The sequence below is a fragment of the Epinephelus moara genome, chromosome 2 (assembly GCF_006386435.1).
Source record: "Epinephelus moara isolate mb chromosome 2, YSFRI_EMoa_1.0, whole genome shotgun sequence".
NCBI lineage: Eukaryota > Metazoa > Chordata > Actinopteri > Perciformes > Serranidae > Epinephelus > Epinephelus moara.
In genome coordinates, this window is record NC_065507.1 from 19,078,418 (window position 1) to 19,104,846 (window position 26,429).

Sequence of the window (26,429 nt, forward strand, 5' to 3'; positions counted from 1 at the left end):
ATTGAAATGGGTTTTCCTCTCTTCTGCTTTGTTCTGATGATCTTCTGTTTCCCCCGCAGATTTCCACAAGGCTGCTCCCTATGTGGTCACTGGGAGTGTAGATCAAACAGTAAAAGTGTGGGAGTGCCGCTGATTTGGACCTTGGAGGATTGGACCACCACCCCCAATTACCCAGGCGCTCCTCTGGATCCCACCTCTCCTCCTGCCATCCCACCTCCCCTCTCATCCCCACTCCTCCTTTCCCCTCACCTAACCCAAACCTCACCCGCTCATCATCTCCTCCGGCTGCACTTACCACCATGGTTATTTACCCATCGCGCTCTCTGGTCCAATAACTATTGTCCTTCTATGTAAATTATTCCTGGATGTAGATCGAGCTATTAAATGTTACACAAAAAAGTATTCTTGCATGGTAATCCAAAATTGTATACTGTAAATTTACATAACGTCTAGAAGTACCATAGGTTTACCACGAGGCTGGCCGTCTGTCACGCAGCCTTACCGACCAACCGAAGGCAGATGTTTTTGACTGGGTGTAAAATGTAGGGCACTAAAAACCGATAATTTAAGAAATGACAGTGTCTTTATGTGTAAGATTTATTTTTGTCTATTTTTTTATTTAGGATTTTTTTTTTCTGTTATTTCTCTCCTTCACTGTCGTAGTCTGTTGGTGCCTAGCTTGGTGAAACGTTCGAGAGATAAGGCTGGAGAAGCATATATGATGCGATAAGATACGATTGTCTGTGGGGCTTTGTTATTGAAATAATCTGTAGCTTTATAACATCACTTCTCAAGTGTGCATACCATTTCTCTTCATGTGGAACTAGGTAATATTTTAATGGCTGTATATACGAATGTTTCAAACTGTTGTCCTTGGACCTCGGGGGCTTAAACACAGCTTTGTACTCTTGTCATGGTGGCACATGAACCACTGCTAGGCTCTAGATAAATGATCCCATTTAATGAATCTGCAGCGAAGAATTAAAAAGATGAAATGTATAAAAGTGGCTTTGTGGATAACCGCACAGTTTTTCCACAAGATGCCCAACGTAGAGAGCAAGTGTGTTTGGCTTCTGCTGTCAGCGAGCGCCCTGGGTGACAGAATCACCTGAGCAGAGTTCAGGGATTACACCTGATTATTCTCTAGCACTTGATAAACCTCGGGTGTGTCTCCCGTAAGGAGGCGATTTCCTGTGACCTTGCATGCGAGACTTATTAAACTGAAGCCTCTGTCCACTTCCAGTCCCCTGACCGGTCAGTCTCAGCGGGTCTCAGTGTAACATAGGAACTGTGTAGATGCTCAGTCGTCCCTCGGCGCCTCTGAAAGCTACAAACAGAAGCCTTGTGTAAAATAAATCTGCTAAACAGGAGACATTAAGTAAGGCATGAGGAGTCAAAGTGAGCCCCCTGGGTTTGATATCTGGGATGTGCAAAGATCTCTAATTTCTGAGGGGTGAAATATATGTTCTGCATAATAAAAAATGGTTTTGATTAAAAAAAAAAAAAAAAAAAGTTTTCTGTGAAAATATGAAATGTAAATTTAGCTTGTTATTAGGAGATTTGGCAATTTTGTATTATCGCACTAAAGGATGAACTGGATGGGAATTTAGGGTTAGTGAGGAAATGCTAGCAGCAGACATGCTAAGTGATCTGTGGGTGCTGTTTTGGAGGATCTCTACGGGCACACCCCGCAGACCACCTCACACGTATGCAAACGTCTTCTGAGTTGCTTTCCTCAAACGTTCAGCTTGTGGTCTTCGCCGAGCTGTAACTGAACGACTGGAAAAATAACTGTAAACCAGTCCACGCTGTAGAAACAACCATTCCACTCCCCTCGAGGAGGACAAAAAAAATGAACCATCTTGCTAACTGTAGCTGACAAGGTGCTTCATTAATCTTGCACATCCCTGTTTTCACTAAATCTTTGGTCCTTTACCGACGATCAAAGACGACATTAAAATTTAAGGATGTTGATAAATGCATAAACCTTATAATTTCTGATTAGCCGTTTTCATTCCAATGCAGTCTTTGGCTAATAAAGAATTCCACTGCTTAACCGACCTTCGCTTCTTTGCCACGTTTTCCTCTTCCTGTGTGTACTGGATGTGGTGATCTGCTGCTCAAGCTCCTGCTAGTGGCTACTGTGAGCCTAACGTGACCTGTTGATGTAGCACTGCTGCATGTAAACCTGCGCCAGAGGCAGAGCTGTCGGAACGATAGTTTAAATGCTTAAATACTGGATCCTTTCAGAGACCAATTGGTTTGAATAAAGTGGTGGGAAACTGTCTGTGGAGCCTACTTTTGGGGAGTATTTGCTGAGGGTTAGTTGAGAATATATCACTCTAATGTACAGTGTATGCTGTAGATATGAAGCCAGTTAGCTTAGCTTAGCATAAATACTGGAAACAGAGGGAAAAAGCTAGCGTGGCTCTTTACAACACGAACAAAATCCACCTAGTAGCACCATTAAAACTCAAAATTGACTTTATTTTGTTATGTTAAACCTGTTAAAAAACAAACAAAAAACAATATGCAAAAATGACAATATTCCATGTTATGAGGGTGTCATGTGCTGGACTACTTCTTGACTGGAACCAGTGACTTGATGGGAGTCTCCGCTAGTTGCCTGCTAACAGATGCTCATTTCTAATATTTGTAAAGATTTTAAAGGAAAGTTTTGACTGCACCTACCATGGGTATTCTTTGAAAACTGACATTTGTGAATTAGGAATTTTGAACTAGTAAGGTGCTTGAGTCTCCCTGGTTGCCTGGCAACTGCCCCATGTTAACCAGTCTTAATGCTAAGCTAAGCTAACTGTCTCCAGCTACATATTTATTGTACAAACATGAGTGTGATATCAATTTTCTCGCCTAGTCTAACTCTCTGCAAGAAAGTGGGTAAGTGTTTCTCCAAATGTCAAACTGTCCTTGATCAGCCGGCTCGATGAGTTCAGACAGCTTTGTTCAATGGTTGTGGAAAAGGCTGGTTTTGTTGTGTGTGATGCTCTTCGAAGGAGGTCTACCTCCTCTTCTGTTAATGCAATGGGATTGTGGCAGACTAGGATGTCCCAAAGGAGAATACCTCTCTTTCAGGGTATAAAACTCATGTCTCCCTTCGCTGTGTGCCCCTTTACAAATGTCTTATTTTTTTTCTACAAGCTGTTTTCTCTGTCCTGACCTCTGACGCAAAGACTTTGGGCGGAGAATCGGCAGATTTTGTAGTACAATTTGGCATGATTCATGAAGATGCCAGTGTGTTAAATGTTCTAGCTGAAGCCAAAAATGGAGACATTTGTCAGTACAATCTGGTTTAGCTTGAGAAATCAGCCTCCTTTTGTTGTTGATAATGATGCTAGTCTCCTCAGGATCACGCTATGACATGCCAGACCATAAAATGTAAACTAAAACCTTTCTGTCCTTGGTTGTACCCAAGGAAGGTGGTTAATCAAAGGTCAGGACGATGTGTGTTCTGTTTCTTTTGTAAGAATCGGTGGAAACAAAAAAGCTACAGCACAGCTGGTGGTGTTGTAGGCAAGTGTGTGCCCTGATGAAGAAAATCCCCTTTTGCCATTCGCAGGTCCCAAGCAATCCCTGTTCTGCTCTGGTCTGGTGTGTGAAGGGACTGACAGACACGTTTTGACTGTCTGTGGGTCGTTTCCTCAGGCCTCAAGTTCACCTGTACTCTGTAACCTGCCTGTGAACCACATCTGAGGGCTTCAGACTGCACAACAAGCTCCTACAGGAGAGCTTGTGATGTTTTCGCCACTAAGGTCTCACTCTTCACTCAGCAAACTGTTAACAATATACCTGGATGTCATTATTGTTTGCGATATAATAAAAGAAGAAAATCTGCACCTGTGTCGTCCTGCTTATTTGTTTTGCTGGTTATTATACTGAAGGTGAGGTGGATTTATTGGGACAAAGTTGAGCTAAATTTCAATTTAACACCAGTGAGATTGTTTGAAGTGGGGTCAATAAAATTAGGGGTAAGGGGTGTTGTTATATACTGGTATTGATAACAATGATATTTAAATGGAAATATTGATATCGTGTAAATAATACATATATAATAACATTGTGTAAATAAATCCAGCACCTCTGAGATCATTTCAGTTTCTTTCCGCTCTCTATTTGTCTCTATCTAGTTGATTTTTAACTATTTAAATTTGATTAATAATTGTATTTAGTGTAATTGCTCTTTTTCTTAGTTTGTGTACAGTCATGGTTACAGGCTCTTCCCACCTCGCACCACCCCCACATTGAGTGTAATAAATTGCCAAAAAAGGGCCAAAATGCAAAATAAACAAAAATTAAAGATGTAGTTTACGGATTTTTTTTTTTTTTTTTTTTTACTTTAAAATTTCTATAGATTTTGTGATAATATTGTTATTGTGGCTAAACCAGGTTACAATAATTGTGTAGTGAAATTCTGATATGCCAGGCTTTAAGTTGACAAACACATTCATTTCATTGTTTATTTCCAAAATTTAATGGATCAGAAGATATTTAAATTCTGCCTTTATCATAAAAATTTTTATGTAAAGGGAAGGTACAATAAACAAAACGCTTATATATGGTAATAAAATGAAAACAGCAATAATAAAGACAAGAACAATAAAGAAAAAGCCAGAAAACAAAATTGAAAAAAGTTATTCTGCTTTATTTATGTAAAGTCATGAAGGTAAATGGTAAATACAGTCGGTTAAAATGTTAATGAAATATTCCCAGGTAGACAGAAGGGGTAAAAATACCGTTAATAATGGTGAGCAACAATAAATTAAATTAAATGAAATTTAAATAAAACAAAATAAATAAAAGTAAAATAAACTAAAATAAATGACTTTTATAAAAGAGATTAACGAGCGATTTTCCTTATTTTATCCATTCCAATAATCCAGTTGTAGTTTTCATTAATGACGTCAACGCGTACCGACGTAGAGACGTGACGTCGAAGAAATCCCGGAAGAGAGTTGCAAACTGAGCAACGTTTGAACAACGTGAGTTGTGTGAATTTTCCCACACAGTTGTTTGGTCCAGTAAAGTCGTCACCAGTCCGAAAATAACAGCAGGCTTCATCACAGCTCGGACAGTATCACAGTAAAGGTAGGCAGACACAAATACTGGATACATGTTAGCTTAAAATGTTAGCAACTAGCTTCACAAGTCAGTTAGCTGACTCAAATTAAAGTCCAGCGAACTTTAGTCATGTACAGTTACAGTTACAGCAGTTAATTACCTACTGTGCAGCAACATTAACGTTCATATTGTCACCCTGCGAGCTGCATTAAAGTCAACTTCGTCTCCAGTCTGTGCTCATATTAATGTTTATATTTATATTAAGTGTGTGTCTGTTGTTGCTGTAAGTTCGGCCTGCTGTATCCTCATGTCTCTTTCCTCTGTCCCTAAAATCAGTGCTGTGATCATGGCTCTGAATAAATCCATGCATCCCAGGAACCGTTACAAAGACAAGCCCCCGGACTTTGCTTACCTGGCCTCCAAATATCCAGACTTCCAGCAGCACGTGCACACCAGCCTCGCGGGAAGACCTGTGTAAGTACCTGGAGCCAGTTGCACAACAACACCCTCAGTTTTCTCCTTAAATATGACACTTAAGGCTTAATTTTTCTTAAATTGATGGACTTACTTAAGGGTGGTGCACAGAATCCCTTAGTGTGTTTCCTTAGTAAAGTAAAAATGTAAGGCATTTACTGCTCTGAAAGATTCCACAGTGGTAAATATTACAGTTTCCATGACAACCATTTCTTTGCTTGTGCTCGGGCTTGTTATACCTGAAGACTTGTGTGCAAGGGTTTAACTAACTTTAAAGGATACCTTAAGTATAACCCCAAAATAAGAAAAAATTTAAATATTTAAGTGAACATTTTAAGGAAACCTGAAGGAGAAAACATGTTTTGTACAACTGATTTTATTTTATGATACTCTTAACTTGAGGTCTTTTGTGCAAGTGGCCCCTGAGACTGTGCAGAATGTGTATGTGTATGTGTGTGTATGTGTTTAGTATTTCAAAATAGCCTGCAGTGTATCCTATTGCCCATCTTTGATCTCAAACACCTGTAATTATCATATTTATTCCACATACACACTGTATAGTCTGTCCACATACTCTTGGACTATCTCATCTTTGTCTCTTTGTATTGACTGAAGCAGAAAAAACTTTTCCTGGTCGCAGGAAATGTGTTTTGTTACTTTGCATGTGCCTGTTTTTCGCACCCTACAGTTCACTAAGAGGATTTAAGTGACAGAAATGTCCCAATTATGGGGATGGTGTATAGGTGTTCGCATGTTTGCAGAGGACATGTTGCCTCGGTGTTTAGAACATGTACATTTGTCCCATCAATGAAAACATGAAAGTGACAGAGGACTGTTACTGTGACCAAATTCAAGACATGTACACCATAAATTGATGCAGAAAAGAAAAGGTACAAATTGCAGCATAGAAATTCACCAGAGTGCAGGAAATAGTGTTTGATGCTCAGAATTTTCTGGCGGAGGAACCCCAGACACCCTGATTCATATGTATTGTTTCTGGTCCGTGTTATCCATGTTATAAGTGTCTCAAAAATCTTGTCCCAAAATTGTCCCATCCTTGGGCATGCCCAAAATGAGTGGAAAAGAGTTGCTGGGTCCTGATTACACCATTGACAGACTGGAGGTGCAGTGGTTAGCATTGTCGCTTCACAGCAAGAGGGTTCCTGGTTCAAACCTTGTGGTGGGGGAGCACTTCTGTGTGGAGTTTGCATGTCCTCCCCGTGTCAGTGTGGGATTTCTCTGCGTACTCCAGCTTCCTCCCACAGTCCAAAGACATGCAGGTTAATTGGTGACTCTACATTGGCCATATGTGCGAATGTGAGCGTGAATGGTTGTCTGTCTCCGTAGCCCTTTTTAGATAGGAATTGTACAAATTTGCAGGAAAGCCCAATCAGTCTTTTTCAGCATTGGCATATTAAAAACAAAATTGGGGAGTGCGGCAAAATGCCGCCTACCTACTTTTGTTTATGCAGAATGTGCCTTTTTCGGGGCAATGGGGGGCGTGAGCAAGTAACAAAACGTGTTGCTCAGTGTGTAAACAGTGACGTGGGAGTAAGTCCTTCGGGAGCTCTGTGCTTTCTCTCGTAAGTCGGCCCGTTCTTCACCGTCCCTGTCATCTGACAGTTAATGGCCTCTTCCTTTGCGAGGACAAGGAGGGCGTGCGATTCCTTGTCTTCCCAGTTGCTCATCTTTACAGTGTCTGTCAGGTTTGCGTTTCCCTCTTGCTACTAGCTGCTCGCTAATTCCTGCTATCAGCTGTTTCCTGTTTATCCACTGCCAGTGGGTCTCACGTGCAGTGTCATCAACAACTCCTCCCACAAGTCATCAACAGCCCCTCCCGTTGCGGAAGGCCACCTCGGTCTGTTTAAACTGAAAGGGTCCCACCAATATGACTACCCAATGAGGCGGAAATAGTTTTGATGCTCAGAATTTTCTGGCGGAGGAACCCCAGACACCCTGATTCATATGTATTGTTTCTGGTCCATGTTATTACAATATTCAGTGTTGCAGCTATCAGAATAATTCATTCAGTGACGGCACGCTGCCAGGTTTTAGCACTACAATGATCCCTGGCCTGATTCCAGTGAGCTCTGTGCACTGACTGAGCCTTTCAGATTTTAAATTTAGGAAAAAGAGAGCACTGGTATCAGAAACAGTAGAGATGGAGGGATATAATCGATTCTTAAATGCATCGGGATGTGGATCTGAATGATTCGGCAATAGTCGATTATCTAAATGTTTATTAATAAGGTGATGTTGGGGGAACAAAATAACACAGCAGAGCATGTCGCCTCCCCCTTATGTTATTACTGTTATACAGGCAGGAGACGGTAAGGTGCTTTCAGATGAATTAATTAATTAATCAGTGCAGTTAACTTTTAAAATAAAAAGGCTGCGGACCACTTATTCAACAGCACGTGAATTGCAAACGGGACCTGGACAAGAGCCACATTGTTTGCAAATAAGTTAATCTGTGTATTTATTAAGGATCAAAAATACAGTGTGCTATGTTTTAAAAAATATCAAGTAGTCACAGTGAGAAAAATAAATCATGTATAGACTTTATTTCTTTTTTTTGATGCATCAATAATCATTGTATTATCCAATCGTTGCCCTCTGAATCATAACCGAGCTGATCCAGAACACGCTGGAGGGATTACATATCTCATCTGGCCTGAGAACGCCTTGGGGTCCCCCAGGAGGAGCTGGGAAGCGTTGCTGGGGAGAGGGACGTGAAAATGAAAATAGATGGATGGATGAATAATGCATAGTGTTGTAAATGCATAGTATTTTTAACCTGACACAACTAGCTCTCAGTTTGATGAATGCTATCATATACAGGAGTAAACACATAGGAATCTGTCCCACCTTGACCATCCATCCCATGTAATGTCTATGCAGCCAGTTTACAGGCTGTTTTAGATATTACTGTTCATATGTGTGGATATCAAATGTCTGTTGAGGTTTCCACACAATTTTAGCCATATGGTATGAAACAGTGTACAGAAACACCTTCTCACCAGTATGCCCGAGATCCAGTCCTGAGGACCCCCTCAGCACCTCTCAGGCCCCAGCTGACTCAGTCTGATCTTTACTGCTCGTTCAGCTCCTGGCAACAGCAGGAGGATGAAGTCTGGATGGATGATTAATGGACCCAACATCAAAAGATTTTCCTTTCTTTTTCACTCCATTCGCTTTTTTCATTAGAGACACTTCACAAAGTATGTTTGAGTGACGGTTTTAAAACAAACGCCCAATTTTAAAAATAGGCTGGAGTGTCAATCAAAAAGTGCCCAGTAAGCTGCCTGTGTTTCACTGCGTACCGGACACAGTTTGAATGACTGAAACACTGCTTGTGTGTGTGTGTGTGTGTGTGTGTGTGTGTGTGTGTGCCCTTGCCAGCTAGATGCTGCTGTGGAAGTCATGATGTGAGAAAGTCCAGCCAGGAGAACAAAGGAAGAAAGATGTCTGGTGGGATTAGTGGTGTTGACGTCAAACAGTGTGAGCTCATGATTGCTGCTGCGGTGGGAAAGAAACAGGAACTGGGTTCATTTTTAACTAATTAAGTCCTAATAAATGATAAAAGTTGATGAGTTGGAGGAGAATAATTACAGGAATACTACACAGGATTGTCGGTTACCGTTTGTAAACACGCTGGCTGGCGAAAGTGAAAGCAAAAGTCAACCCTAGGTTCACTTTTATTTGGTGTTTCGCCTCACTATATTTGCATTTTTCAGTGCTGTGTCTCTTGGACGCCTGCTACTTATGATCTAGCACCTGATCGCTACCTCTTTATAAAGCCCTTACCCCACCTGAGTGCTGTGAGTCTCTGCAGAATAACGTTTTTGTACAGAAACTATTATTATTCAATTATTTTTTGTGTTTTTTAAGAACAAACAAGAAACATGGAGCATATACACTCTGAACCCTCAACATCCAAACCCACCCCGCCCCTCCCCAAGACCGGCCTGCACGTACAAACAAATGAACACCGCTAAATACACTCAATACACATGAATATACATGAGATGAGTGCTCTAACCACTACACTAGGGAGGCCCCAAAGATATCACAATATCACATTTCCATACTTAATAGGCACACATAGGCATTGAACTACATTTCTTAAAGTATAGACAGTATTATAATAGTTCAGGAATGGTTGCCATACTTTATGGAATTCATTGACTGGTCCGTCAGTGGTATATCTGAGCTTTTCCAACTTCATCATTGACCCAGTGGCCAAACAGAGGGGGCAGGTTAGACTTCCAGTTGGACAGAATGAGATGTCTTTCTAGCAATGATAAAAAAAAAAAAGGCCAAAGCACGGGCCTGGGCTCAGGAGAGACCCAGATCTCTTGGCCACACCAAATATTCCCAACTGCGGCTATGGGTCTATGGTTATATTATATATGTACGAAAGTGTCTCAGAAATCTCCCTGGACATGCCCAAAATGATTACACCGTTGACAGGTTGGTGGTGCAGTGGTTAGCATTGTCGCCTTACAGTAAGAGGGTTCCTGGTTCGAACCTTGTGGTGGGGCAGCACTTCTGTGCAGAGTTTGCATGTTTTCCCTGTGTTAGCGGTATGTTTTCTCTGGGTACTCCGGCTTCCTCCCACAGTCCAAAGACAATGAGGTTAACTGGTGACTCTAAATTGTCCGTAGGTGTGAATGTGAGTGTGAGTGGTTGTCTGTCTCTGTGTCAGCCCTGTGATAGTCTGCCGACCTGTCCAGGGTGTACCCCACCTCTCCCAGTGTCAGCTGGGTTAGGCTCCAGCTCCCACGTGACCCCCTAACAGGATAAACAGTTACAGAAAATGAATAAATGAACTTAAGTACTGGTATTCTGGCCCTATTTGTTCTAGCCGAACAAGTACCCAAAATAGCATTCACGGTGTATGTTGGTTTAGTTGGTCCTAGTCTCTTTAGCAACATGTCAGCTTGTCATTTTATAAATTTAGACTTTTTTTAAAAAAATTCACCACAATTGATACAAATGTCCGTCAAAACAAAGGGAACTCTCAGTGAATGCAGGAGCTGTCAGTAATTGTGAACCTCGTATTTGAGGTCTGCTGTTCATCTGTCAGGACGGAGACGCTCTCCTCCCTCTGTGTTTGTGTTTTGTGAAACAGGTACCACGTCTGCTCGGTGAGGAAATCACTTGTTATTGTCTGTGTTATGCAGATGAATGCCGACATGGTGTCGCCGCAGCGAGTCTGAACATCTGTGTGTGAACGTGAACATATTGTTGTGGGCTGGTCCTTTGTGGATGTGAGGTGGCCACGTCAATCATCTCACGGCGGGCGAGCATGTGCATGTGTGGGCACGACTGGATGTCCGTCTGTGACAGGTGTTAATTATCACTTTGTGTTTGTCGTCTGTCTGCTGGCGAGCCACAGACAGACAGATGACAAACAATGGGCTGGTAGAGCTGGGACTGGACATCCAGTGTAGAAATTTAGACAACTGGGGAGTCATGTTCATCAAAATGTGAAAAGACACAGAAGTTAAATGTAGATTACTGTCAGTGAAGCTGGCTGAGGAAACAGAAATTAAAGTGTACAGTTCTTGTGCCAACCTTGTGACTCTTGTTGCATTGACAGTTGAAAGCATACAGGCTTACTTGCTTCATATCATCACATCTTACTACCAAACATCGTGATATGGAGCTGTAACGTTAGCTAGCTTTGTGGTGTAAGGTGAGCTAGCAGTAGATGCATGCATCCTTCTGCTAGGTGACACAGTTGTGTTGCTCGATAGAAAAAATACACGAAACTGCCCACAAAAAGGTCTGTAGTTTATCTGGAGGTACTTGGTCGTGATTTCTGGAAAGAGACACTGCTGTTGATTTTTTTTTTCAAATAATGAACACAGCGTTAGTTTGGACAGGACATGATGTCAAGCTCAGCTACATCAGCTGATCTCAAACAGCACAATCAACTGATGGAGCTGCTGATTGATGACAGAGTCAGCTGATAGATCACATGATTCCTTTCTATGCAACCAATTGGCGAATCTCATTCAGGGTGCCCTATTTAAACTGCTCTGGCCTGCCTACTGTTGCTGCTTCCTCTGCAAGCTGCTTTGCAACCCACCTCCACCCCAGCTCCTCCTTTTCATGTTGTGTCTGACTTATCAGTGTCATTTCTGTTTGTCATTGATGCTGGCTGTGTTCTGTTCCCGGGGGGGGTCTTTGCTGCTGCTCTCCCTGCATTAGGCTTTCCATGTAGGCGCATGGAAGGGCAGAGAGGTGTGCTCTCTCCGCTTAATGCTTTCCACGTAGGTGTGTGGAGGAGGCTTTCTGTGTAGGCCCAAGGAAATGCAGAGATGCCCCAGAACAGAGCCATATCGCTGAATATAATTCTGCAAATGGAAATAAAGAGTTTTTGACTAAAGTGTTCCTGACAGAAGCAACTTTTTTAGGCTTTGAGCTAGAGCTCTGATAGGGCCTGAAAAATCAAGCCCGACCCTACATGAACCCGCACAAATTTGAATTCCTACTGTCAAAAATATATTCTGTTTTATATATTATAATGTAATTTTTTAACATTAAAGCATTTATTACAACTTGGCGCATCTTGTGCACATGGCTGCCCATGGCGATGCGGGGCGCAGATGATGATCTTCGCTCTTTGCTGCATGTTTCGCACATCTCTCCCACTGCAGGGGAGGCAGACAAGACGACTGCCAACCAAGTCACCTTGCAGCCCCCCCCTTCTCTTGTCTGTCCTCCCTCTTCTGCACACGCTCTGTCTCTCTCTCCTCCAGTTTCATATCTCCAACACTCAACTCACACCAAAACAATCAAGACAAATAGCACTACAGGTAAGAGGGAGAATATGTATTTGTGATTTTGAGGTGAACTATCCCTTTAAACAAATTGTTTGAGCAGTACATTGCACGATGATCAGACATCGACTCAGCTGCCAGTTTGTTCTCTTTGCCTGCTGCATGAACGGATGTCCAGGATTTGCGTCTCCCTTCGTGTGTGGTACGAAGCTCTGGTTAACCGTCTGCAGAAATTTGGCTCCTCTTCCCCCGTCAGTCTCTCACTCATTCCATCAGTGGAGGGATTAGTGTGGTTTTGTATTTCCCAATGAATTCATCTACTGGGTTTTTTAAGTATTTAAGCGGTGAGTTGGGGATAAGAGTAATCTTGGGGAGACACTCACTCAATCCTCAGGGGAGATATGTCTCCCTTCATTTAGGGATCGTCAGTGGGTAGGACTGATAGCAGTGGGCAGAGAGTCGAGCCCAGACCAGAGGCAGCAGGAGGAGAAATATGGGGGGTGTGATTGGAATTGAAGTAAGGAAGAGATAAAATAAAAAATAGTCTGGATTGTTTCAGTTTTTGGGAGAGAAGAAGGGGGGCTCAGATCAGCATTTGGAGGGGTTTGGGATTAGGAGGCATGAATGGGTATTAAAAATGCAACAGCGTGGGTGACATTTAATTTGGTAGTCATATTTTTTATGGGCTGCAAGACGATCATCTGTGGAGGGATTCTCACTTCCGCAATTAATGAAATGTTCAATTTTCACACCAGTTTTGTGTTCAGAGGTAAATTATTAAACGCGTTCTTGGCATTAGAAGAAAAATGAATGAATAAATATGACCTCTGATGCCACATTTTAAATTGATAAATGCAAACCTGCGATGATCAGCATCACTGGAAAGCCCATCAGAGACTTTATAATGCAGATATGTTTTACTATGTGATGGAAGAGAGATAAGAGAGACATTATGTTTTGTACATATGTCTCTCACAATCTGCTGTGAAGAGGCCATTGTCAGCTGTGTGATGTCTGTGCCGTGCCTTTAATATCAAGGCACAACCATCACCATACCCAAAATTATTTATCTGAATACCAGTTAAATATGAATTATAATTTGGGTTGTGTTCTGGCCACAAAGTTTCTGGTAAGCAGCTCTAATCAGCTTCCTTGAGCTGAAGTGAACAGATCCCACTAAATAAGCCCAAGTGATTGGTTAATTGGTTGTCGGCTGATGAGTAAAGTTCACCCCAAAACCTGAACAAAAGATATCTTTCTTTCGTCTGTCCTTTTTCACTTAACTGAAAAAGACATTTCCAATTAAATCTAGTCCACATTCATTACTCAAACACTGTCGGATTGTCCAGTATGTTGAAGAATCACCTTGACATTGAAAAAGAGACATGGAGACTGTTAAAAGTTTGTACTCTCTACCTTTTATTTTTTGTTTTTGTTTCAATACCTGAGGGTAGGGCTGTGCGATATGACGATATACTGTATATCGTGTGACGAGAGAAAAATGTCTATCGTTTAATATTTTGCTCTATCATTTATGTCATTGTGACGCAAATTACACTTTTTATTCATTGGATTAAAATGTGCTATATCGGGATAGGTATCGTTATCGGGATATCGGGATATGAGATTTTGGTCATTTCGCCCAGCCCTACCTGAGGGCAAATGCACCTCCGAGATTAAAGAGACACTGCCCATTTTCAACCAGCTCTGTATCACAACAGTGTGGGTAGTATGTGTAAAGTAGCAGTGGTAAACTTCCCTCCATTGTACCAGCGCCCAGATCTCCCTGCTCATCTAACTTTAGGGCTAGTGCTCGGACAACAGATTGTACTTCCTTATTTTCGTATGCCCGCCACCACAGACACCAAGAGTGTATAAGTGGATCAGGAGAGAGACACCCGCCCATCTCTCCCTCAAATTCTAATCAAATGGTAAAACAGGGCAGTGCTTATCAAATATGAACCAAGATTCTGCCTATTTTGTGCCTAAATTTTAGTGCACTCTTCAGCTGCAATACAAGAATTTGTGAACAGGAAGTGGTCGCTACACTGTCTGCTGTATTGTTGAAACTGAGGCTGAAAATGCTGAGATCAAATGGTAAAACTAAGCAGTTCTGATCAAATATAAAACCAAGATTGTGTTGCTACGTTTCTCAACTAAAATGTTTTTAGAAACATATTTCAGCTTACCGTATAATTGTAATTCAAAATTGTTTGTTACGAACTAGCCATCGTAAATGGTAAATGGTTAATGGACCTGCACTTGTATAGCGCCTTTCTAGTCTCACACAACACTCAAAACGCTTTTTACACTACGGGTCACATTCACCCATTCACACACATTCATACACTGGTGGCCGAGGCTACCATACAAGGTGCCACCTGCTACTCTGTTTTCAACACACTCACACACTGATGTAATAGCCATCGGGAGCACTTTGAGGTTCAGTATCTTGCTCAAGGATACTTTGACTGCGGACTGGAGGAATATAATATGACCACGCCTGATGTATACAGGCTATGTCCTTGCTGCAGCTGCTGCAGGTTCGATTCCGGCGTACAGCCCTTTGCTGCATGTAAATCATCCCTCTCTCCCCTTTCACGCTAACACTGTCCTACTAAATAAAGCCAAAAACAGCCCCCAAAAATAATTTTTAAAATGGCCAAGCTCACATTACAGCTGTAGCTGTGGGGTCGTCCACTTATCGGAAGATCAGCAGTTCGATCTCTGGCTCCTCCAGTCCACATGTCGAGTATCCTTGAGGAAGATTCTGAACTCCATGTTGCTCCCAATGGCTGTTCTATTGGTGTGTGTGAGTGTGTTAAAGCTGTGTATCAGGTGGCACCTTGTATGGTAGCCTTAGCCACCAGTGTGTGAATGGGTGAATGTGACTCACAGTGTCACATTAGTGGTCGGAAGACTAGAAAGGCGCTATACAAGTGCAGTCCGTTTACCATCACCAGCAGGAGCATTTATTAGTCCAGTGCAACACAGTGCATTCTGGTAGTTGTAGGTTTTCTACCTCTTGCGCGAAGGCAAATGCCACAGGCCAGTTTTTTCTTTTTTCTCAGTTTCAAATGTATTTGTGTATCTCCACTGAATAGATGGCCAAGTTTTGTGAAAAGACCATCTTTCCAGCAGTGAAATACTTTTTAAAGTTTTTACGTGTGTTTATATGGGTTTAAGCAATTAACTCACCCCAGCTCTCCTGTGCTTGTTTTGTGTCTTATATTTTGTGTTAAATTTAGAATAAATGTTAAAAAAAGGACAAAAAACATTTTGACAACCTGCAAACCCCAATAAATAAACATCTAGAAAATTATATAAGACATGCTGGTTGTTATTGGGAACCCATTTTGTACAACATCAGCACATCTGCAGAAATGCTAAAAATATAACTAAATAAGCTCAAAGATATTCAGTCAGTTTAGCTTTAAATACATGTTGAGTTTTTAAGAGATTATTTCTGCTCTCGTGAGGATTAAAAAAAAAAAAAAAGCACCTGACACAAGAAAAGAAGCTGCTGCAAATCAGCACAAAATTTTTCCCAGCACACTCAGAGTGGAGTAGATGTACATTGAAGGTCACCTCTCTGTGGACAGAGATTGAAAGTGTGTGTGTGTGTGTGTGTGTGTGTGTGTGTGTGTGTGTGTGTGTGTGTGTGTGTGCGCGTGCGTGCGCGCTACATGCTGATCATGTAGCGTGGAGGTGAGAGCGAGCTGTTTGTCTCAGCAGCAAACTCCCCTCCGGTCTAATGATGTCGTCCTCTCCATCCATCTGCACCTGAACCCAAAGACTTTTCCTCGTCTCAGCATTTAAATCTCTTCTTCCTCTTCACCTGCAGAGTCTCACTGCACATCTTTATCTGCTTCTTAAAGCCCAGTCCACCTGTTTCACCTGGAGTTGAATTCTGAACTTATTCCCACTTCCTAATCCCCCCCCCCCTCCAGCTAGTCTCATCACAACTTTTTCACCCAGGTTTGTCCCACATTGTGTCCCGTCGGCCACATTAATGTCGTAAGCACGCAGCGGTGCACCTACGTGGCAGCACAGGCGTAAATTGCGAGCACGCTCACGCTCCGTCTGGCATCAGCCATTGCTCCAGCGTGGCCGGATTTGCGTGCTCCCCTCATCTGTTCAGTAGGTGGGGTTGCCATGGAGACGTGGCATTCGCAGTGCTGCTGATGGGAGTGATCGGTCTGCATTGCACACACACACACACTCATCAGGGGCTAAAAATAGAGGGCAGGCCTGAGCAGCCTCCCTCTCTGAATATTGATCCTTATCTAATGATGCCTCAGAGGAAAAATGAAAGAGGGCAGAATATCTGAGAGAGGCAGGCTTTCATTTTGGAAAAGACTGAGCGTTATGCTGATGTATCACTTCTCCCTCATTAGCCCGGTTCCTCCCTTAAGCTCAGGCCATTTTTAAAGTGCAAATTTCTTCACCGGTTCGTCTTTTGAAAACGTGTCGTACACCCTCAGAGCAGGGCCAGGTGTTCGTTTTCCTCCAGGAGGTCACACTCCTTCAGCCGCTGATTAAACTGGACCATTAACCTAATATGTTCATTAGGTGAGGAGACACAGGGTAAGATTGATGTCAGGCTCTACAGGTAAATCACTTCTCATTTGTATCCGTCTCACACCTGGAGGGTCATTTGTCTGTGTTATCACTCTTGGATGAAGATGCAGAGTTCAGTGGCCAGAGGCACCTCAGCAACAAGGCAGGTTCCTCTCGTTGTGCACTCAGTCTTTGTAAGTAGTTTTAGGGCCTTTTATGGCTTCATTACCCAGCTGACAGTAGCGGCATTATATGGATGACATGCAACATACAGTAGATGCCCAGCCAGGGATATTGTGGCTCACAATCAGCGCCTAAAACAAGGCCCCTTACCTGTATTTTAAGCTTCAGTTGGTGCGGATCAAAGACTGTATTTAAAGATGGATACTCAAGCCAAAAATACGCCAACTACGGCTGCTGCCATCTTGCACTGGTAATATCATTTTTAGGCCAGAGTCTGCGCAGAGCAGCGTCATTGATCGCGAGCATGCCAGTTGGCACACAGCTGTTAATCATGACATCAAACCCCCTTTTTATAGCATCAAATAACTAATTAAACCAAACTTACCAGAAAAGTGAGCACTCGGACATGCAGCATTGTGATAAGACCTGCCTAAAATGACTGAAGCCATCTTTTGGGATAAAAGGTTTTTGGCGTGTACTTAGTTCTTTTAGTTTGGCCCATGTCCCATTCACTGTCATGTCATTCATCCTTATTATACAGTCTGTGGTTCGATTAATGTATAAAAAGATACACTGCCAAAACACATGGAGTAGGACACAAGCACAACAAACCAACTTCTGTTCACTTACTGACTGATCGAGGAATATCCTGGCACTCATGCCTTGACCTGCAAATGTGTTTAAACCACATGAAACGTATTCTACCTCTCTGTATCTGTTAGTTTGTGGTGACTTCGTTAATAACAAATACATTTATGGATGTGCACCATGTAATTATTTATCATTTTAGCTTTAAATTGTTCTTTAGAGTTGCATAGAGTGACTTTGATCCTGCAAAGAAGGTGCAATAGCAGAAGGCTCCCACAAAATTTACAGGGTTGCACGGCAAAAGAAAAAAAAAAAGAATCAGCCAAGTGCATATTCCCGGCAGATTGCTTTGTAGCATGAACGCTGCATTTCCTCTGTCTGCCTTGTGATCATCTAGACCAGGCCTATTCAATAAGCAGCCTGCAGGCCACATCTGGCCCTGAAGCAGCCTCTGAGTGGCCCGGCTAGGGATGTGTACCACGACTCTGTATGAAACAGGACCTTAGCAATAATAAGCCCCGATGTTATCGTCTCTTCTATCGTTACATAAGTTTGGGTTTCATGTATCATCGTGCTGCAACCTCTCCCCTTCTATGTTAGATATGTTTGATTTGTTTCCAGTGAGATATTATTGGCTTTATATGGTGACTTTGCTGTGGTAAACATTTCAAATGTTACTACTTTCACTTCATATTTGCCTGTCTTTAAAATTTGTCATTGCCAAAAGCTAAAAATGAGTTTTCAATAGGTTGCTTGCTCCTGAAAACGTCTGGTAATTCGAAATTTTCTGGTTTTATAATCTGACCCAATTTAATTTGTAATTGAGTAGCCCTGATCTAGACTGATGGGCGGCTGTGGCTCTTCACTAATTGGAAGATTGCCGGCTTGATTCCCAGCTTCTCCAGTCTGCATTTGGAAGTATCCTTGGGCAACATACTGTGCTCCCAATGGCTGTGCCAGAGGTGTGTTAGTACGTGTGATTGTTTGAAGTGAGTAGCAGGTGGCACCATGTGTGGTAGCTTGGCCACGAGTGTGTGAATGTGACTCTGTAGAGCTTTGAGAGGCCCGAGGACAAGAAAGGTGCTGCACAAGTGCAAGTCCAGAAAGATGAAATGGATGCTGTCATGAGAACAAAGTAAAATTCTTCCTCATTATTATAAACTGCAGTGCAGCCTTTTGGCCTCTCGGAAATCTTCAAACTCTTGTATCTTGAGCTCAAACTTGACTTCCTGGATAGTATTTCAAGTCTCAGCGGTATCTGAAGCAGCACAGCGCTGTTCCCACTTATTAAATAGGCCTAGAAGAAAGGAAAAATGGAAATGTGAATGCCCTTTTATTTGTTGTGAGGAACCACCAAAGACGAGCTGAATATTTAAGGAGCAAAACATTTCAGCTCTTCATGTGTAATTGATTTGAGAAGGAAATAAAAACAAAATCAGAGGTTGACTGCTTTGTTTCTCAGAGTTATATCTCCATCTCTACCAGCAGTACTTTTTTTTTTGCTCACACCAAACTGGTGAGGTGCCAGACGCTCACATCACTAGGATGTGTCTAATTACATCTGCCAAGGTGCGAAAGCGCTCAGCGAAGCTTTAATTATACCTATCTCGCCCACTCGTTCTGTCTGCCGCACTCGTGCCCACTTGTGTGACAGCTGAAATCATTAAACATGTCGAGAAGAAGACGGGAGAGCCGAACGAGTGGGACTGAGAATTGGGAGGAAGAAGTGGGAGGTCTTAGCAATGTTGGAAATGTGAATTTCATTGTCATTAGCAAGGGATTGTGAATTGATGGGCTGCTTATCTCCCTATTGTCCTTCGTGTGTGTGTGTGTGTGTGTGTGTGTGTGTGTGTGTGTGTGTGTGTGTGTGTGTGTGTGTGTGTGTGATGTGGAGTAATGGGTTTCAGTGCTTAGAGCTGCAGCAGGCTGGAGGAGCAGAGGGTTAATGAAGTGCAGTATTAAGAGCAGTTTGGTAAATTGCTGTCAGGTCGTCTCATTGGTAAAGCAGGAGGATCAGTAAGTCACTAAATTGAAATCATCCTTAAAGGGAAATTCTGGTTTCATACAACATTTGTTTTTATTTTTGTAGCTTTGGTCACAATTTCTGTCAGTGATAACAACCCTCAGCTTAACGTTAATCAAAGTTATTTAGAGGAGAAAACGAACGTGAACCAACAGAGTTATTACCAGACTGTCTGTTCTAAACATCAATCTGCAGGGCTGGACATTTTTTGAAACTTTTCTCATATAATGCCACCCTACTTTGAGAAATTTAAATGTGGGATTGTTTTTATTTTGTTTGTACAAACCCTTTATTTAACAAAAGAAACCAAAATTGTTGGAAGTTAAATGTTGTCTTAAACACTAGCAGCTGTACAAGAAATTACAACTAATTAAAATAGTCCAAAATTAGCAGTGTTTAAAAATCGATACAAGTTTTAATAAACCTAATTTTTTCTTTGTGTTACTATAGTATTTAAGGCCTAGACACACCAAACAGACAACAAAGAACCAGTAGCAGTGAAGGTGGACTGTTGCGTTGCCTCACGTTGCCTTCGTCTCAGCCAAAAAGTTGCACTTGAACACACCACTACTTCAGCCAATGGCCAGCTAGCACATATGTTCTGCATCTGCGTGAGAGGAAGTAACGCTCAGTACCAGCAGGCGAGGGTAGTCTGGGAAACGGGAAGACATCCATGATGCACTCAAGATGCTAATTAGCCAGTTAGCACATTAACAACACAACAAGATGTTAAAAGAACAAAGCATATTTATCGTGCACTAGCTAAGAATAAAAAAATAATTGCGAACTGTTTCTGCTAAAAATTCACTGGCTGAAAAAATATTCTTACCTTCGATAACAAATTTGTTTCGATCTCATGCCCTCCTGACTTTAGCTGTTTGTTTACTTTCCTCACTTCTGTTTCTCTTCTCGTTCACTAAGCTGAATTGTCAAACTGCTAAATGAGTCATTTTACTCACCGACGGGCTCTGCCGTCTCTGTCTCTTATTTAATGTGCTTAATTGGCTGATAAAATGCCAGCAATGGTTGACTTGTGCCAGCAGTGGACACACTGCAAAAACTAGAGCAACAGATGATAGTTGGGCCGTCGGCTTGGTGTGTCAGGGTCCTTAAAAGGCATGAAATAATTCAGTCACATTTGTTTCTCCTCCAGTGTGAATTTCAAAGAGCCGGAGGCGGTGCGAGCGCTGACCTGCACCCTGCTGAAGGAGGACTTTGGCTTGACCATCGAGATCCCTCTGGAGCGTCTCATACCCACCGTACCGCTCCGCCTCAACTACATCCACTGGGTGGAGGACCTCATCAACGGCCAGAAGCAACCACGCAGGGGCATCGATATCGGTACCACCACTTCTGTTTTTGTCATTTGTTTCTCATCTTTTACAGCGTGTGTAATAGGTTTTACTTTGTGGCGAGGATGCTGACGTTACTTTTCATGTAACAGAGGAAAACATGATGTATTTGTTCACATGTGTGTGCCCCATTTAGTCTGCGTTTGAGACCCGTGCTCTTATTTATTCTGGATGTGGCTGCCAGCAGCTCAGAGCGGCACACGAAATGTCAGTTGGTGCTTCCAGCTGGTACACAAGCCCAGTCATTCCCAGTGTTCCCAGCACTTAACAGCCAAATCCCCATCCACATGTCACAGCGTGTTTGCTGTTCTGTCTCTCAGAGAAAAGTCTGTCTGTCTTTGCATGTGGTGATTGTGCCTGCAGATGTGTGTGTGTGTGCGTGTGTGCGTGTGTGTGTGTGTGCGTGTGTGTGTGTGTGTGTGTGTGTGTGTATGTGTGTGTGTGTGTGTGTGTGTGTGTGTCCTCTTTAGGACCTTAGGTTACTGATTGGTGACCCTGAGTCTCTCTGTAAGCAGACTGAAGCAGTCTGCTCCCTGATGGATCACCACTGGGCGTTTCCTTCACTAACTGGTGCCACTTTATGTGAGCCTGGACTGAATTATGCGGCCGTGGTCGTGTTGTCATATGTGGATGATTCAATAACAGCTGCTGGAACTGACATTTATTGTCCCTTTACCATTTACTTTAAACAACATATTTACATATTGTCCAATGAAAGTCATAACCATTCATCATCTTAATGAACACACACATCCTCAGGCTGCCAAGAATAAATGTGTGTGTGTTTCCTCAGGCACCGGTGCGTCTTGCATCTACCCCTTACTGGGAGCCACGATGAACGGCTGGTACTTTTTGGCCACAGAGGTGGACGACATCTGTTTTGACTACGCCACGAAAAATGTGGAGCAGAACAACCTGTCTGACCTGATTAAAGGTAAATGTGGTTCACTCATCCTGAAGAACATTTTATTATTTATGACACTGGCGCAGTTAGACAGCAGTTTTTTAGTGTATTGTGTATTGTTTTATCTAATGTCTCTGAGCCTACGTAATTTTGTTTGAACCATATCTACAAGTAACAATTTATGGGTACAGGCAGAGAAAAGTCATTTCTACAATATCTATCTAAAGAAAAGATGGGCATTTTAAGTTACTTCCATATACAGGTCCTTGCATTAAATTATTATAGTATACTAGGAAAAAAAAAAAAAAAAAATCTGACGTAAGAATAGGAATGTAAATTGGCCAACAGCGTAAAAAACAAAATACAATGTGAAATTCATTTAATGAACAACCAGGCTTCAATTAGCTGATTAAACCAAAACATTCAAAGTTATCATAAGAAAAATAAGCAAACTTTCTGTTGCTGCTGTTACATAGGTTAGACAGAACGCTAATGGACTGTCTCTGGAGTCAAAAACCACTGTCCCAACATCTGCCTGGTTAGCACCAGCTAACACAGCAGCAGCGGCTAACATCCGACAACACCGAGCCATTTAACAGTCCCAACAAACTCACACCACCTCGAGAAACGACTGAACTCTGTGGTTAAACCCATTACTAACTTTTAAGTAATGTTAGGCGTGCAATGCTAACAGTTTGCACTGACATTGTGTACACAAGAGACTTTCACCAACTGTCCCCGGCACAGAGCTCACACTCTTGCAGCAGTAGTCCTCTAGAGTCTCATGATGAACGGAAAGAGAGCAACAGCAGGGCAACGAAGCGCTGGGCGAAGCAAGACACTTAATACACCACTACATCAAAATAAGATTTTACCAATTTTAAATAGTATAGAAACATGTAAAAGTCTTGGTCATGTGGGAGGTTGGGCAACGATTATGCTGAATGAATTCTAACGTCCAATTTGAGTAGTCATGCCCATCTCTAATATAAAGCTTGCTAACACTAGCTACCATCGGGGTGTCTGTGTTTCTCTCTAAATTCAGAGGATTTTGTGGGTCCATGAAGATGCAGGTGAGGGGGAACTCTTGAGGGTTTTTTTTTGTTTTTTTACCTCAGCAGCAGTTTGTAAAGTTTGAGTCACGGGGTGGATAATTGATAGGTCAATTCGATTAGAGCGGGTCAGATCAATGGATGAGAGGAGCAGCTGCTGCAGAGGCGTGTGAAACTTTTAGACCCAGCACAATGAACAGTTAAGTTTCACTTCAGTTGCACCTGGCGTTGTACTGCTCCGTCTGTGCCCGGAGTATGGTCTGTGCTTTGAGCTCCCAAAATAAAAATTAATACAGCAGATGTTGTTGTTGTTGTGATCCGCTACATATAAATGAATGTGTGGGAAAGCCTGCATAGTCTCATAGTGTGAACGAAGGCCGTAGTTTTGGCCCAAGAAGCAAAGATTTTAACTTGTTTTTGTCATGACTGGTGACTTTTTTGTGGGAGAGCCTGAGTTTGCACATTGTTTAGAGTTCTTTAACCTTGTTGATTAGCAAAAACATCCAGCTGAAACAAATCCCTGCCTCACCTCACTGTGTTTTCACTATCCTAGTTGTCAAAGTTCCTCAGAAGACTTTACTAATGGACGCCTTGAAAGAAGAGACAGAGATAGTGTACGACTTCTGCATGTGCAACCCTCCTTTTTTTGCCAACCAGCTTGAAGCAAAGGTACATGTTCCCCTGCCTTTAACATTTTAGATGTCTCACCAGTGAACGGAGGTGTTTGGCTCATTGAGAGTAAACACTGCACTTGTTCCCCGTGTTTGTTTACATGATAGTAACAAGCTTCTAATAGGATTTATCTTAAGCTCTGTCTGCCTTGTTGCGCCTCTCCAGGGGGTGAACTCCAGGAACTCACGGCGACCTCCTCCCAGTTCAGTGAACACAGGCGGAGTGACGGAGATCATGGCGGAGGGCGGGGAACTGGAGTTTGTCAAGAGGATCATTCATGACAGCCTGCAGCTCAAGAAACGCTTGCGGTGAGATAAAGAGCCGGACTGTGACCTGCAAAATCAAACCTGATTCAAAAATAATTTCTCCCTGTAGGTGCAGGCGAATCTGTTGTGAGTGTAAAACCAAATGTAAATTAATTTATTGAGCCAGAAACTCTCAAGTACTCAGGGTTACACAGCTACATATCTGAAGTGGCAGATGGATGAACAAGAGCACTGCAGTTTTGTGCTCTTTGGAGAGGCTTCAAGAGGTTTAAATGGCTGCTGAGAGCACCAGTGAAGGGGAGACACCAAGAGGTGAAATGTGCAGATGGGTCGCTGCACATTAATGGAGCTGTCACCCACACTTGGTTTAATGATTCTGGCACAAGCTCGCCCTGCACTGTATCCGGGAGCCCACAGGGAACAGCTGTGTTTGGGTGGGTGGATGGGGGTGTCTCCAGCGGCCGTCACGTTACCCTCCCCCGTTACCAGGGCTGTCACCGGGGCAGCAGAGTGAGACACAGATAGAGGGAGCTGCAGAGTGGGGCTATTAAAACAGATTAGACATGCCACACCTGCTTTGCGTCCTACAGGGGAATACAGCGAGTGTGTGTGTGCTGTATGCAGTGTGTGTTTGCATAATGCGTCACTGGAAAGATGAGCGGCCCTGAGAGGGACCCATTTTAACACCTGCCTGCTCCTGTGGTGCTCTGTGTTACAGTCGTGTCGCAAGGAAAGGAAGTGAGATAAAAATCTAGTCGAATTTAACAGGTTTGCGGCTCGGGCAAAACTAACCAGAGCCGTCTGTCACTCCCAAATGCATGCTGGGACACCAGAGCCACCAGGTGTCCATGGAAACACTGCCAGCTTCACCGATTGGTCCTCTGAGACGCCCTCACCACCCCGCCCTGCTCCCTCTTTCTCTCCTCTTTTTTGCACTGAAGTGTAATTACTGTCAGACAGGGGTGAGATACCTTACATCCCAGAATAACACACATCCAAAACCCCAGTTAGAAATGAGGTAATACTCCTCATTTATCACGCCATTGATATGAAAATTACTATCTCTGCTAATAAGATTGTAATCATACGTGCTTCACATGTGAAGAGAGAGTGTGGATGCTGATGCAGCTGCACACTCTGGGATGTTTGAAAAGCCGCCGGTGGAGGAGGAGGAGGGAAGCCGGAGAGCTGCTTCGGGTGTTCCTCCCCACTGTGTCGAAAAATGGGGAACATCTGTGAATATTAGAGCTGTTCAATATTTCATTGTGTCAACTGAGGCTGACATGTTGCTCTCCCACTCCCCTTCACCCCCTCAGGGCATCTCACATCCCTAAACTGATTACAAATCATCGTCCCTTCTCAAGTCAAAACTGTTCTTTAAGATGCGATTTCATCAGTCGTTGGGTGTGACGTTGTGTCTTTTATATATTTAAGAATATGGCTTAGGTTTCAGCTAAAGTTAGAGGTCCTTTAACCTAAAAGGAATAAAAATTTACTGCACTTTTGTGCATTCATATAAATTTAAACTGGTTATCATGCTTTCTGTACTAATGTGTATGTAAATAGCTGTGTTAATAATGAGCTAACGCTGCTTAAAATCCCATTTAGGTCCCTTGATGTATTTGCATCTTCACCACAAAAAACAGTCCTTTACTTCATATTGCGCTTCAATTCTAGTTTTTTTTTTTTTTTTTTGAGAGAGACATAACTAAAGCTTCAACTATTATTTTCATCAATGTTCATTCTGTCAATTATTTCCTTGATTCGTAGTTTATTCCATAAAATGTCAGCAAATTGTGAAAAATAGTCAAAATGAAAATCAAAATTTCTCCGTGACGTCTTCAGCTTCTTGTTTTGTCTCAAATCCAAAAATATTCACTATACAACAATATGGAACTGAGAAAAACATCTTATTCTGAAATTTGAGAAGCTGAAACCAGAGACATTTTTGCTTTGTAAATGATTTTGATTGATTATAGAAATGGTTGGGGAGGCACGGTGGTGTAGTGGTTAGCATTGTAGCCTCACAGCAAGAGGGTTCCTGTTTCAATCCCAGGAAGGGCCCTTCTGTGTTTGCATGCTCTCCTTGTGTCAGCGTGGGTTTTCTCTGGGTACTCCAGCTTCCTCCCACAGTCCATGTGTGAGTGTGAATGGTTGTCTGTCTCTATGTGTCAGCCCCGTGATAGTCTGGTGACCTGTCTAGGGTGTACCTGGACCCAATGTCAGCTGGGATAGGCTCCAGCCCCCCCGCGACCCCCAACAGGATAAGCGGTTATGAAAATGGATGGATGGATAGGAATGGTTGCCAGTTAATTATGGTTAAAAAAAAAAAAAAAAACAGAATCATGCAGAGGACGCTGAAGTACTCTTGTCAGCCCTTTAGTAGAGACTGCAGGCCTCCTTACAGGCTGCGTACAGCAACCAAGAAGTGGAGAGAGTGTGTGGCCTGAGAGACCAAACACACACATGTTGCTGCTTAGAAAACCTT

General features: G+C 42.6%; 2 protein-coding genes across 2 annotated transcripts in view; both read left to right on the forward strand.

Moving 5' to 3' along the window:
- LOC126401381 (lissencephaly-1 homolog) overlaps nt 1-3,852 on the forward strand; it is a 37,718-nt gene extending 33,866 nt beyond the window's left edge. Inside the window, exon 11 of the mRNA XM_050062606.1 lies at nt 60-3,852. Within this exon, the coding sequence (XP_049918563.1) occupies nt 60-133 (74 nt within the window). The 3' untranslated portion in view covers nt 134-3,852. The remainder of the gene's footprint in view (nt 1-59) is intronic.
- A 1,092-nt stretch (nt 3,853-4,944) lies between these two features.
- The window catches only part of mettl16 (methyltransferase 16, N6-methyladenosin), a 37,178-nt gene continuing 15,693 nt past the window's right edge, over nt 4,945-26,429 (forward strand). The window contains exons 1-6 of the mRNA XM_050062521.1: nt 4,945-5,103; nt 5,413-5,550; nt 20,849-21,036; nt 21,841-21,981; nt 23,557-23,672; nt 23,841-23,983. Of these exons, the coding sequence (XP_049918478.1) occupies nt 5,423-5,550; nt 20,849-21,036; nt 21,841-21,981; nt 23,557-23,672; nt 23,841-23,983 (716 nt within the window). The 5' untranslated portion in view covers nt 4,945-5,103; nt 5,413-5,422. The remainder of the gene's footprint in view (nt 5,104-5,412; nt 5,551-20,848; nt 21,037-21,840; nt 21,982-23,556; nt 23,673-23,840; nt 23,984-26,429) is intronic.